The sequence below is a fragment of the Diabrotica virgifera genome, chromosome 6 (assembly GCF_917563875.1).
Source record: "Diabrotica virgifera virgifera chromosome 6, PGI_DIABVI_V3a".
NCBI classification, from domain to species: Eukaryota; Metazoa; Arthropoda; class Insecta; order Coleoptera; family Chrysomelidae; genus Diabrotica; species Diabrotica virgifera.
Window position 1 is genome coordinate 30,513,970 of NC_065448.1, and position 13,220 is coordinate 30,527,189.

General features: G+C 31.0%; 1 protein-coding gene across 4 annotated transcripts in view; it reads right to left on the reverse strand.

Moving 5' to 3' along the window:
* Window positions 1–13,220, reverse strand: part of LOC126887529 (zinc finger protein 91-like) — a 43,776-nt gene that overhangs the window by 11,772 nt on the left and 18,784 nt on the right. For 3 of the 4 annotated variants that reach the window (XM_050655166.1, XM_050655164.1, XM_050655163.1), the window contains exon 2: window positions 1,619–1,771. In XM_050655166.1, coding sequence (XP_050511123.1) covers window positions 1,619–1,771 — 153 coding nt within the window. Of the gene's footprint in view, window positions 1–1,618; window positions 1,772–1,861; window positions 3,072–13,220 lie in introns of those variants that run through there. The other variant, XM_050655165.1, reaches the window with a different exon arrangement.

A 13,220-nucleotide genomic window follows, 5' to 3' on the forward strand; every position in this document is an offset into this window, starting at 1 on the left:
ACTATCTATAAAAAATGTCCCTATTACTTTTTTCCTAAGAGCCATCGTTTTTGAGATACGACGATTCAAAAAGTTGTAATCGTCATAACATGCGCATACGTTTCCACACCACCCTTGAGGTAGTGTATTTAGCGCGTTTTTTAACGTGGTTTCCCCAGTAGGCCTATTCCACGGATCTGTTATGATTCTGTTTAATTTGAAGCTATTGAAGAATTGATATTGGCAAGGGTTAAAAATGATAAAAGTTATAAAAAGCGATATAAATTAAAAAAAAGGGAAATTTATCCAACTGGTTCATAATTTTCCAATACTTCTGCTTCCTCTTCTTGTTCATCCTGGGTGCAAGTAAATTGCCCCAATAATGACACATCGCATTGCTTCTCGATAGAATCAAATGAATCCTCAATTGTTGGTGATTCAACATTGGAGCACGACCGGTTTTGACAATTAGTGCATGCTACCGAACAAAACAGTCCAACTTTTTTGCAACCACATTTAGCGCTACATCCCTTTTTATACTTGCAAAAAATTGTGTTCAGGAGTTTTTCCGGCGCAGGTGGGAGTAAAGTTTGAATTGGTTCTAATGAACTGTCGACTAATTTCCATCAACAGTCTTTTGGATCTAGCTGATAACCAAGCAACACTTGAACTTGGTAGTATACCTGAAAAAGATGTTGATGAGCAGCCGCGCTGAGGTTGGAGGAAGACAACATAACTGCACTTGTTTTTTATTTCGAGTATTTTTAAAAAAACATGCATATCGCAACTTATCTAAGCACGTAGTTTTTTTAGGCGCTCCATACATAAAGAGAAGAAAGCTAATTCCGCGTTGGAAATTACTTCTTGTGGAGTTGAATTAGTTTTTTTTAAACTTCAGCACATTTAAGTAAATCTTGTTTTTCAAACATTTTAAAAACAGTCGTTTTACACCTCCTGCAAAATGCCGATGTCATATATCACAGCCAGTTATTGCGTGTATAAATAGTAAAGAATAAAAAACCGCTAAACGCCGTAAAAATGAGTGGCGCATACAATATTCCAGCTACAAAAGATCTAATATGAATAATACGTGGCCCGAAAATTTTTTTTTTCATTTTGATGCAAAACAAAATTCTAGTTTTATTTTAAAAGATTTTTCCATAATATTTGTAAAGAAGTAAAACGTGCCACAAAAGAGTAACTTTGATAGTTTGACTTAAATTTATATTATTATGTGTAATATAAGTTAAGTTGACCGATAGAATATTATGTTTACTTGTATTACAGCTTCAGTGATGTAGTAGATATATACGTAGTGTACTCATACATATGACGATTAGAACTCTTTCAACTGTTTGAATCGTTGTATCTCAAAAATGGTGGCTCTTAGGAAAAAAAGTAATAAGACATTTTTTATAGATAATTACCCATTCTACATTTTTTGTTAGAACTAATTTTATATAAAACTTACCATTTCGCTGAAAATAGCTAAAAACTATTATTGGTGACCTTTGACCCCGCGTAAATTTTTTTACCGCCAATTTTCAGCTTGATGGTAATTATTGTAACCTCACACCTATTTTTGAGTCTAACTAGACAGGTCTATTACTTGTTACTTGTATTTTCAAGTTATACTAACCTTTTTCAGTTTTTTGGTTTTCTTCAAACAGGTTTAGTTTATTTCCGTCTTGGTGTATTTCAGTATTTCTAGGAATTTCCTTTAAGTCAAAATAATCACATGCGTCATGTGTACTTTGGGTATTGGATTCCTCCTTAATGTCACATTTAAAGCCTGCAACAAATAGAATATAACCTCTAATATTAAAGTATTTACTAAAATATCTAGTAGTCCATTAAAATGTTACATTTTTTAAACCCTAACCTTGCATTTGTTAGAGGAGTCAATTTTATTTTTTTAATGTGTAGGGGGATCAGTAGAAGCTTAAGTTCAAGTTTTTGGGGTCGCCACCCTTGTCCCCCGGCCGCCATCTTGGAAAACGGGGTGCAAAAGGGGTTTCGCGCCATATCTCGTAAACTACCAACCCTACGGAAAATCTAATAAAACTTCAAATGTATCAAATGAAATTTTCTACAATTTTGTCTTAAGTGTACTACTTTTTATCGTCAAGTTACCAACAAAAAAAGATATAAACAAAAATAAGTAAAATTTTTTTAACAAGTTTCCTTTTGGAGTTTATAACTTTTTTTCAGTTCATTTTACAATAATATAACATAGTAATTTTGTAGAGGGGTTTTCAGCGAACAATTTCCACTATAAAGTTGTTTAATTATATTTATTTATCTAGGTTTTACAGCTCTCCAAACTTGACCAGATTCTTGAATGCTCATAGAGATACAATAAAAGCAAAACGTTGGGCTTACCTTTCTATCTATATATTTTTTTATTCATACAATTTATTATGATTTTAACATTCCTATGCTATTATTAATCTATGTTTGACCTTTAACCCCACTATAAAACTTAGAACCCTAAGCATATATAAAAAAGGCCCAAGAAGTTGTTTGAGGACAAATTCGCCGGTCCAGAAGAAGAATGACGCAACCGCAAAGTTCCTCAGAAGAGCAAAAAAAAACGATTTTTAAAAGATGTCTTTAATTTTCATCGATATTGGTTCGAATTTCATTACCTTAATTTAATCGCCCCATTTTCAATCCTATCTACAGTTGCGTCATTATGAATCTGAAACAAGGTCGAACATAGCGCGTATTTCAGTAATGATGCAACTACGCTATTATAGTGGCTCAGCACATTTTTACAGTTCGGTGCAATTGACATAATTTGCAGTTACGTCATTCTTCTTCCGTACCTGACTGAATATCTGCCTGCTATTACTTTTATTATTATAATTTATCCTAGGTGGCACAGCAGTCGGTTCCCCTCTACTTAACTTATTCTTGCATTTGTGCTGCCTATTTAGCCAAGTGCAGTCCAAAATCAGATTAAAATTATACTGAGCATTATCTACTGTAGAAAATTACCGATAGAATTTTTTTAAGTAGATTGTTTCTGTTTAATGGCAACCAGTTTCCTAGTTTTGACAACTGTCACATTTAAGAAAATATCCATAATATACGTATTAAAAAATAATCTTACGAATATCACACGACAGTAAAAATAAATAAGAAAATAATGCTTCATTTTTACTCAAATTTGTTGTCATTGGGCAATAGCCACTCGAGCCCTGTGGGCTCTCGTGTCTATTGCCAGACAACAAATTTTCGAAAAACTCTCGCATTATTTTCAATTTATTCTCACTCTCTTGTGATATTATACCCGATAATTTTTGATAATTTCCCGTCGTCAAATATATTAGGTCAGATGCCCTTCGTTGCTATGAAAAAATACATTCAGTGACAATTAATGTTTTAAAAATTATAAAAGTGATGACTTTCAACCGCCAAATATTTATAACAACTGTGTGTTTAATTGCACTAATTTGTACTTACATAAATAAATTACAATAAAATTTTGGTTTTGAACAGTTTTATTCATGAAATAATCGCAACAAATTGCACTCGATCTCTAAAATTAATATACAATTTTAGAGCTCTTGTGCTATTACTACTGATAATTTTAATAATAAAGTCATTGAAAACTTTGCAACCAAAAAATAGAAGAATGAACTTCATATTATATCGTAAACTTTAAAAGTGATATTACAAAAATTTGTGCATGTGTGTGAATAATTTAATAGTATTATTTTTATAAATTGGTAAATAGACTAAATCGTGATAACAAACTTCAAGCACTATCAGCAGTAAATGCTGGTGGTAGGTTAAGAGGTTTTTATTATTAATTAATTTACGGAACTGTTTTGATCAATGTTGGACAATTGCTTGGCACCTCAGATCACTAAACATAAGATAAAAGTATCCGCGCATATATTTTTTTAGTTTTTGTTGTAAGTATACCTTTTTTGACAATATCGTGAATCCGTCACTAATAATTTTGGCGGCTGCTCGAGTTCTGGCACTACCTTCTTAAAGTGGTACGAGCCGCCACTGGTTTAAGGAACAAAATCCCCATAAAATTTTTATTGGGTGGACAAATTTCACTATAATTTTGTTTTAAGATGTTCCTGGCATAAGAATGCCACATGTCCATTTTCAATAAAAAATCTCTAATAGTTTTCCATATATTGAAAAAAATCGATTTTCATTTTGTAACTTCAAAGGTCTATAACTTTTTTTATGAGCACATTTGTACTAAGGTACATTAGGTTCAATCGAAGTATTTTTGACCTCAGAATGTGTGGTATAATTTATGACCAATCTTTTCGGGACACCCTGTACAATTACGTGGCTAAAGGTTCTAAACCAAGGCCAGAATCAGAGAAAAAAAAAGTATTTGTTTTATTATATTTATTGTTTTTATTATTTATTTTAACCTAGGATTATAACTTAATTCTTGTTTTCTATTTGTAATGTTTTTATTTGTTTACATTGAATATTAATTTGTTTTCTTGTATAATCCACTTCTCAATAATTATGTGATATGACGATTCTCAATTCAAATTAAAGTAGCTATGCTTCTTTGGTTGATCATACTCATCCTACATCTTCTATTTTGGTTGATCATATCGACCTCCGACAGTAATCCATAAATATTATATTATACTATGTTTATTTTTTAACCAAGAGGAGTAAACCACAAAGACATATTCACACCCGAGAAAGGCACTACAAAAGTCAACAAATACATCTTCTTTTTTGGTTGATCATGTCGGTCTTCAACGGTAATCCATAAATCTTACCTTATACGAATATGTCGCTAAAGACTTCTAAAAACAACTGTTTTTTATATAAAAGCAGACTGAAAATCTAAATATTAAAGAGATGACGCATAAAACACAGAAAATCGCTGATATAACTTAATTAACCTATAAAATGACAGAAGTGTCAAAATTTCATAAATGTCATTAGTGTCAAAATTACAAACAGTGGTGTAAACATGCCTGGGGTTGGACCAATTACAAACAAGTATTACAGCATAGTAAATTTGAATTACTCCTCCTGGTTTAAAAACAAACCATAATACCAATAAAGAGGTCTAAAAACAACTGTTTTTTATATAATAGAATAATAAAGTTCTAAAAATTAAAGGAATAATGCAAAAAGCACAAAAAATCACTGATATAACTTAATTAACCTATGAAATGCCAGTTCTGTCAAAATTTCATAAATGTCGTTAGTATCAAAAATTTCATAAGCGTGGAGTAAATTTGCTTGACGTTGGACCAATTACAAACAAGCATTACGGAGCAGTAAGTTTGAATTACTCCTCTTGGTTTAAAAATAGACCATAGCCCAAAACACGTAGTGACGTCATATGGTTAATGTTTACATTCTGCACCAACAAAGTAAACAAAATTAAATATAATTTTAAATTAGACATTATAAATGTCAATAGAAAATACAGTTATGTGACGTCACAAGTGTTTTTGGTCCTTAGAGCTATTCATAGAAAACTTGTACTTTTACAAAATGGTTTTATTTTCCATAGTAAACCTTATTTCCTTTCTTTCAAAAACTGTATCAAACTAAAAACTCAACAAACTGGTATATATTATTATAATGACATATAGATCTGAATCCCGCGTATGAAAAAAAAGTTGATTAATAGCAAGCTGAAAATTTGTTAATAGCTTAAGGGTGCCTAGTCGGACAAACTTTGATATATGGGAACACTGGAACAGGGGAAGTTTTAATTGTGGAACAGATTAAAAATTTGGAACAGTCAGACCATGAAAACGGCACATGTATTTTGTCCGACAGAACAGACTTAAACTCTCTGAACAGAGATTAAACTCTCATGCAAAAGTCAGACTGCTTTTTATCACCAAATGGGCGTTTTAATGAGTGGAACATGTAAAATATGTCAAATGACAGGAATTATAACAGGTGATAAATAGCAGTCTGATTTTTGCATGAGAGTTTAATCTCTGTTTGGAGAGACACCCTTAAGCTATTAACAAATTTTCAGCTTGCTATTAATCAACTTTTTTTTCAAACTATGTGACTTCACAGGGCGTCTGAACTATTTTAAATCACAGATTTTAAATTTGGATTTCTAAGTTATTATGAGTTTTTGAAGTGTGAAATTTTGTAAATCTCATTTTTAAACAAAACTGAACATTATTATGTAATAAAAAAATGTGCAAGTTTCCGATTCAATATTTTTTTGTAATTGGGCAACTATGTCAACCATGTATTGGGACCGGCCAAGTTCGGCAAAGCGACACCTGGTTTCTACGCTCAGCAACATTTTTCGGACTTTTAATTATATTCGCCAATTATATTAGTCCTGGTTACTGGATAACTGTCAAGGTCATAGTCCAAAAAAATAAGATTCAGGTTATGTTATTAAAACGTAAACAATTGACCATTCCAGGTCACGTGACTTTCGACACCGTTGCCATTGATTATAAACACCCATAGATAGCTCACCTTTTGGTAACCGAAAGACGTATCAACAACTAGATGGCGCTACTCGAAAACCGTATCGAGATTTCTCATTCTCTCTCTGACTTGCGAGGAGGTAGGAGTAGTGTCAGGGCCGAACTTACCCTATAGGTGTATTATCTGTGACAGGCAGGTGTTGTGACAAGTTAGAGCGGAATTTTATCAAAAAAGGACTCATATTTTAGACAAAATGGCCTCTGTAACTCATAAGTGTGTTTACGCGGGATGTTTTGAAAGAAACGATGGCAACAAATAATAATATATCTTTCTTTAAATTTCCACTGAAAGACGTAGAGTGTACAAAAATTTGGCAAAAAAACTGCGGGAACATTGATATTATATTGATGGATATCACTGACCTTAAACAGAGGGTAATTTGCCAGCATAATTTTGCAGTGGAACATATTTACCAAAGTGGCCAAAGAAAGTTATTAAGGAAAAATGCTGTTCCTCTAAAATTTACACAGTTAACAACTGATTTAGGTGAGTACTCAATTTTATAAATATTTTTATGTTTGCCTAATGCGCTTTGTCAATGAGAATACTACTATTAAAATATATTTTATATAAAATCAGTGGATATTGAATGATTTAAATATTTTTATACAATTAAATCAAAAGAGATTTTTTTTAAATATGAATGCGTTGTTACTATCACTCCAGAAATAATGATGATGCTTGTTTTGCTTTAATTAAAATTACACATACATTTCAATGATTACCTATTTTAGGTGATACCCCACCAGTATTATGCTCTACATACGTTTATTGCGGTACGAAACGTAAACAATCTACAAGTGGCGATTGTATGGTTAGGTCAACTCCATCGTCTAAGAGATCAAGTAGTAGTATCAGTGATATTTCCAGTTTTGAAATTAATTTGCCCACAAAACTTGAAACTGAATTGACGGAGAAGGTAAAAAAATTGCGAGTATCAAGTAAATGCTTTAAAGAAGAAGTGCCGTCAGAAGAACAGTCAGCGTTGTAGAAGAACAACAAAAAACAAAAAATCGGCAACCAAATTCATGTTACAGGTACTGTTAGAAAATAAAAGCAAATACGCGCACACATTTGTTAATATGCAGTTTTCACATAAAACTCGTTCACAATGGAGTCACAATGAAAAGGATTTAGCTCTGGCCATTTATTATAAGTCTCCTAGTTGTTACAAATTTTTAATTAGATCTCTTAACTTTATATTAACTTCAGTAAAAACAATTCAAACTTGGTTGCGTGTCATAAAATTAAGAACTGGTTTAAACACTTCCTTAATAATTGACAAGTTGAAGAAAAAAGCAGAGACAATGGATGAGTTGGAAAAAATTTGTGTTAATGTTTGATGAAATTTCTTTGAAAAAAAAATTGGAGTACAATAAATTAGATGACATTATAGAAGGGTTTCAAGATTTAGGTGCTTTAGGAAGAACAAACAAACTTGCCAACACAGGTCTGATTTTCATGATTTGCTATTTTGTTACAGGTGGTCCAATACATAGCGACAACTTAAAAAACATTGTAGTTGAAGTTGTTTCAAAATTACAAAATATTGGGTATATAGCAAAAGTGTTAGTGTGTGATCAAGCATCTAATAATAGAGCTTTATTTAAGCTGTTAGGCGCATGTAAGGATCAGCCTGCAATAGAAATAGGAAATCAGAGGATTTTCACTGTTTTTGATACACCCCACTTATTAAAAAGTCCAAGAAATAATTTTCTTAACAAAAAGTTGACGTTTTTTGCCGATTCTAACCAGATATCGTGGCAAGATATTGAATACACATACAACATCGATAGAACCAATGTGAGAGCACGATGCATGGTGAAAATAACAGACGATCACATAAACCCTAATAATTTCCAAAAAATGCGTGTAAAATTAGCAGCCCAAATTTTTTCCAACTCAGTTGCCTCAGCAATATCAACAGCAAAATATGTAGGCCAGTTACACACCAAAACGGCTCCTCATACTGCCGAATTTTTAAAAATTATAAATAATATTTTTGATGGTCTTAACAGCAAATATTGTAGTGATAGTAACCCAAACAGAAAGCCAATGTCAACTTTAAGCAAGTCAACTGAAAACTTAAAAGCAGGTTTAGAATATTTAAAAAAAATTAAAGTTTTTGAAAATCAGAAAGAGAGAAATAATATTCACTGTCTACACGGCTTTCAGTGGACAATTTTGTCAGTTTTATGTTTGTGGGAGAAACTTCAAAAATATAATGTGTCATATCTTTTAACATCTTTTCTGAACCAAGATCCTCTAGAAAATTTTTTCTCTATTGTGCGCAATCGGGGTGGTTACAATCCAACACCTAGTGTTAGTCAGTTAAGAATTGCCATTAAGCATAACACAAGTATTAAACTAAAAATTGCTTTAGACAATGGAAATTGTGAAATAGCACAAACTGATAATTTAGATTTAACCCACGAAGTAACCAGCGTCGAAATATCTGACGAGTCCATTGAAACCCAAACAGTTCATGTAGAACAATCTTTAGACATGCAAAAGGAAAATAATGACAACCAAATTTTAAGCACGGCAAATTCCAGCAAATGTAGCATAACAAATTTAGAAACGTGTGCTGTTACATATATCGCTGGTTATATTTACTATAAGATTATAAAGAACTTGAATTGTAGTAAATGCCAGGAAGACTTGCTAAAAGACAACAATTCTATTACAGAAACACGAATTAATGTTACTTTTCAGGGATTATGGCGCAAATGAAGAAATAAAGTTTCTTCAGAGACCATCAGATTTGTTTGTTACTATTACCGTTGATTGATAAATATAGGGGGCCTATATTTATTAATCGCCTATATTTATTAATCAATGCTATTACTACAATATTGTTAGAAAAGGTTCACGAGGCTTTTAATTTATTTAAAGTAGATAATGCAGTTTTTGAAAAAATTGAAACCTATGTGACTAACCATATTTTATTAACTACTAATTGGCTTGAAAGCTGCGAAGACCATAAAAGGAAAATTATAAAATTTTTGGTAAAAATCAAACTTTTTAAAACTTGTCAGTGGTATAACGTTAATGAAAGCAAACAGAAAACTAAAAGGGAAAAGATTCACAGAAAATTACTTATTTTCGATAAAAGTAAAGGTAAACAAACTTCAAAATGCAAAAATTCGACAAATAAACAGCAAAAAATTCAACAGACTGACAGCCACAAAAGTAAACAAACCAGAAACGTCACAAATTGTATTTAAAATGTGAAAACGTCTTTTTTTCTACCTAGATCTTTTCAATGTACTGAGTTTAGTGCGTTCATAAAAATAACATGTGTTTTTACTTAATAACAGGCGGTAGCTGGTTTGTCTTTTCATGCGTGGAAGAGAATGATGCTAGATAAAAAGTATATGTTTTATCTCGCCGGGTATGAATGACGCACGGGTAAATAACCGTGGACTTAACTGTATGTTAAACTACACTATTAGCTTTAGTCTCTATATACAGTAGATATTAACAAGTATTTTATAATATCAGGAAAACAATATCAGTATGTCTTAAAACCTTGGAATCATATAGAAAACTTTTTTATTAAGTTTAGGGAAAAATGTATTATTGATAAAAACTTGCATGTCTCAAAACTCAAAATAAAAGAATCAGATGTCAAATATTATGAGTCGTATACCAAGTTTGTTAAAAAATATTAATTCTTCTCAAGAGTCATATACCTTCATTTTTAAAGCACTTTCATATAAATATTAACGTGGTTTTTAATTGTTCTCGACTTTTAATAATAATAAAATGTTTCAATTTTGTCAACAATGAAAGTACTTCTTCAGAAAAAGAAATAATAAATATATATCTTTTTTCCCCAATATTTTAATTTTACAATCTTAGCACAGTATATAGAGGTTCCCTCTTTATACTGTGATCTTAGTTTGAAAAGAATTAACATTCAAATATACTTATTTACTTTGTTTTTAAATATGATCTAATTAGTGATGTTTTAGACTTTCTAATCCTGTCTGTTAAATCCAGCTTTTACCTATTGTTCCTAGGCAAATGGCCTTCGACTATTTATATGTTGGAAATTCCCTGTCACTTTATCAAGATATCATACTTGCATTAAGGCTAATTTTCACAGATCCGATATCCGAAGACACGAAATACGAAATTTTTTCGTACGATTATATTTAATTGTCGTATCCGAAATTTTTTGACATTTGTGTAATATGTCAGATTATTCCATGGATTGATATTTGATACAAATGTTTGCTGTTGGATATTGAACAGTAACAGATAGATAGTTTTATTTCGATTTTATTCTTATTATTGTTTGGATCATCATGGATTCGTCAAATTATCTGTTTGAAGAGGATAAAAATGTGAGTTATTGTTAGAAGTACCATCACATCCACTTATAATTAACTGTTTTTAATGGGAAATAAGCCACAATTTTACTAAAAAATAAAATCATTTTTTTATTAAAATTGTGGCTTATTTCTCATTAAAAATAGTTAATTACAAAAATGCCACAAGAAAATAGTTTCAGAACAACATCCATTTATAATTACGATTTTGTTGTTCCATTTCAATATATCAAAAACATAAACACTTCACAAACGTAATAAGGTTATCAAGACGTTCAAGATATGTTCAAGATAGAATGTCAACAGTGTCAAAATTCATCCGATTTTCGTGCAAAAGTTAAAATAATTTTAACTTCTTCCGATGACTTTTTAATTTCGTACGAATACCCAACTGTCACTTTTTAGCCAATGAAATTCTCTGAAATTTCTATCGTATCATCGTACCGTCGGACATCGGATCTGTGAAAATCCACCTTTATTCATTTTGAACGTTGGGAATTTGTGGTATTTTTTCAAAGAAAGATAATAATCTATTGTATTTGGTACTCACCACTACTTTTTTTTAAAACATCGATGTCTTAATTCCAGAAAGTCCTTAGATAATTTTTAAATGTAAAAAGTATGCGATCGAACAGTAAATCATATTGATTTTAGTTCACCTCTGTACAATTTCTTATTTTGCACAGACTTCTATATTGCCTTTTCTAGATAAATTGTCAATTTTTTGTAGTACAATGTTACTATCGGAACAACATTTATATCCTCTTCTTCTTGTCGAAGTTCCTTCTCATATCGAAGGTTGGCCATCACTACAGCTATCCGTACCTTATTGGCGCCTGCTTTGAAAAGATCTATTGAGCTGTAACTATACCACTCTCTTAAGTTTCTCAGTCAGGAAATTCTTCTTCTACCTATGGATCTTTTACCCCTAATTTTACCTTGCATTATGAGCCTAATATCTCATATTTCGCACCTCTGGTAATTTGGCCTAAACCCAGCTTTCTTGTATTGATGTTCTTTATCACCTCGCAATCCTTTTGTAACATTGTAACCTTCTTAATACTTTTGCATTTGTAACTCGTTAGATCTAGGTATTTTCAAAATCCCTCTATAGCACTACATCTCAAATGCTTCCAACTTATTTATATTGTCTACTTTTAGTGTCTAGCTTTTCATTCCATGTAACAAAGTCGAGAACACGTAAAAAATGGTGTATGTATGAACTCTCTAGACCCAGTAGAAGCAAAGTTGTAACTAATGAAAAATAGTTTCATATCTGTCAAATTTCAAAGCAAATATTTCAACGTGAAATAACCAAAAAAGTACACTTTTTGGGGAAAACTCAGTACGACTTTTTTAAAGTGTTCAAAAATATTCATTTTTGTTTTTTAATAAGTTTCTAGCATAAAAAGTAAGTTAGGCTCAAAATAAAGTTGGTCAAAAAAACTCGGGAAAATCAGCCCCCAATTAACATTTTAAATCAAATTAATCGTTACCGCTTCCCAAGTTACTTTACTTATGTATTATTTATACTGATCTGTAAGTTTCATTTGTTCAAAGGGCTTATTTTTTAACAATTTTTTTTTATTTTGAAAAAAATGTTTTTTTCAAAATAACTTAAAATTTATTAGTGACACCAAAAATCACAAAGAGTAAAAAAATGTAGGTTTTGCTTTTCTGAATATTTTGGATTTTTTGTTTTTCTGTAAGGCAAAAATTGGTTAAGATGTGGCTGTTCAAAATTTGCATACACTCGTGATTTTTGACTAGTTCAAGCCCTTTCAACTAGAGCTCCTTCAAAAATTTCCACTTTGAACCGATGAAACAATACATACACGAGTAAAGCAAGTTAGAATAGAATAGAAATATGCTTTATTGTCATGAAAAATTTAACAATTTTATAGACAAAGCTTACAAGAATCATAAATAAGAACAATAACAAATAACAAATACAATTTACTAAAATGATATAAATCGTCTACATAAATAAAAATAATGAAGATAAACAAAAAAAACAGTAACAATCTATTGCAAAATTTAAAAAAAAAATTTGCAAATTGCATAATCTACCTTAAGAAATTTAATAAGTTAAGTTAAGCTGCTGCATATGACACTCAAATATAGATTAAGATTATACTTATAAATAAGAATACTGTACTTTCTTAGTTATTGGTTAAGAAACTCTGCTGTTGAATAATATGGTCTTTCAGATAAATAGGCTTTAGTCATTTTACGGAACGTGGGGAAAGATGTTGCAGATTTAAGTTGTAGAGGGAGATGATTGTAAAGTTTTTTTGCAGAATATAATATAGATTTCTTTACTAACTCACTGGACGGGATCGGTAAATAGATGTCAAAGGTAGAATTTCTGGTGGAATAGTCATGTCTAGGTCTTGCTGGAAAGACATGTAGATGTTTACGAAT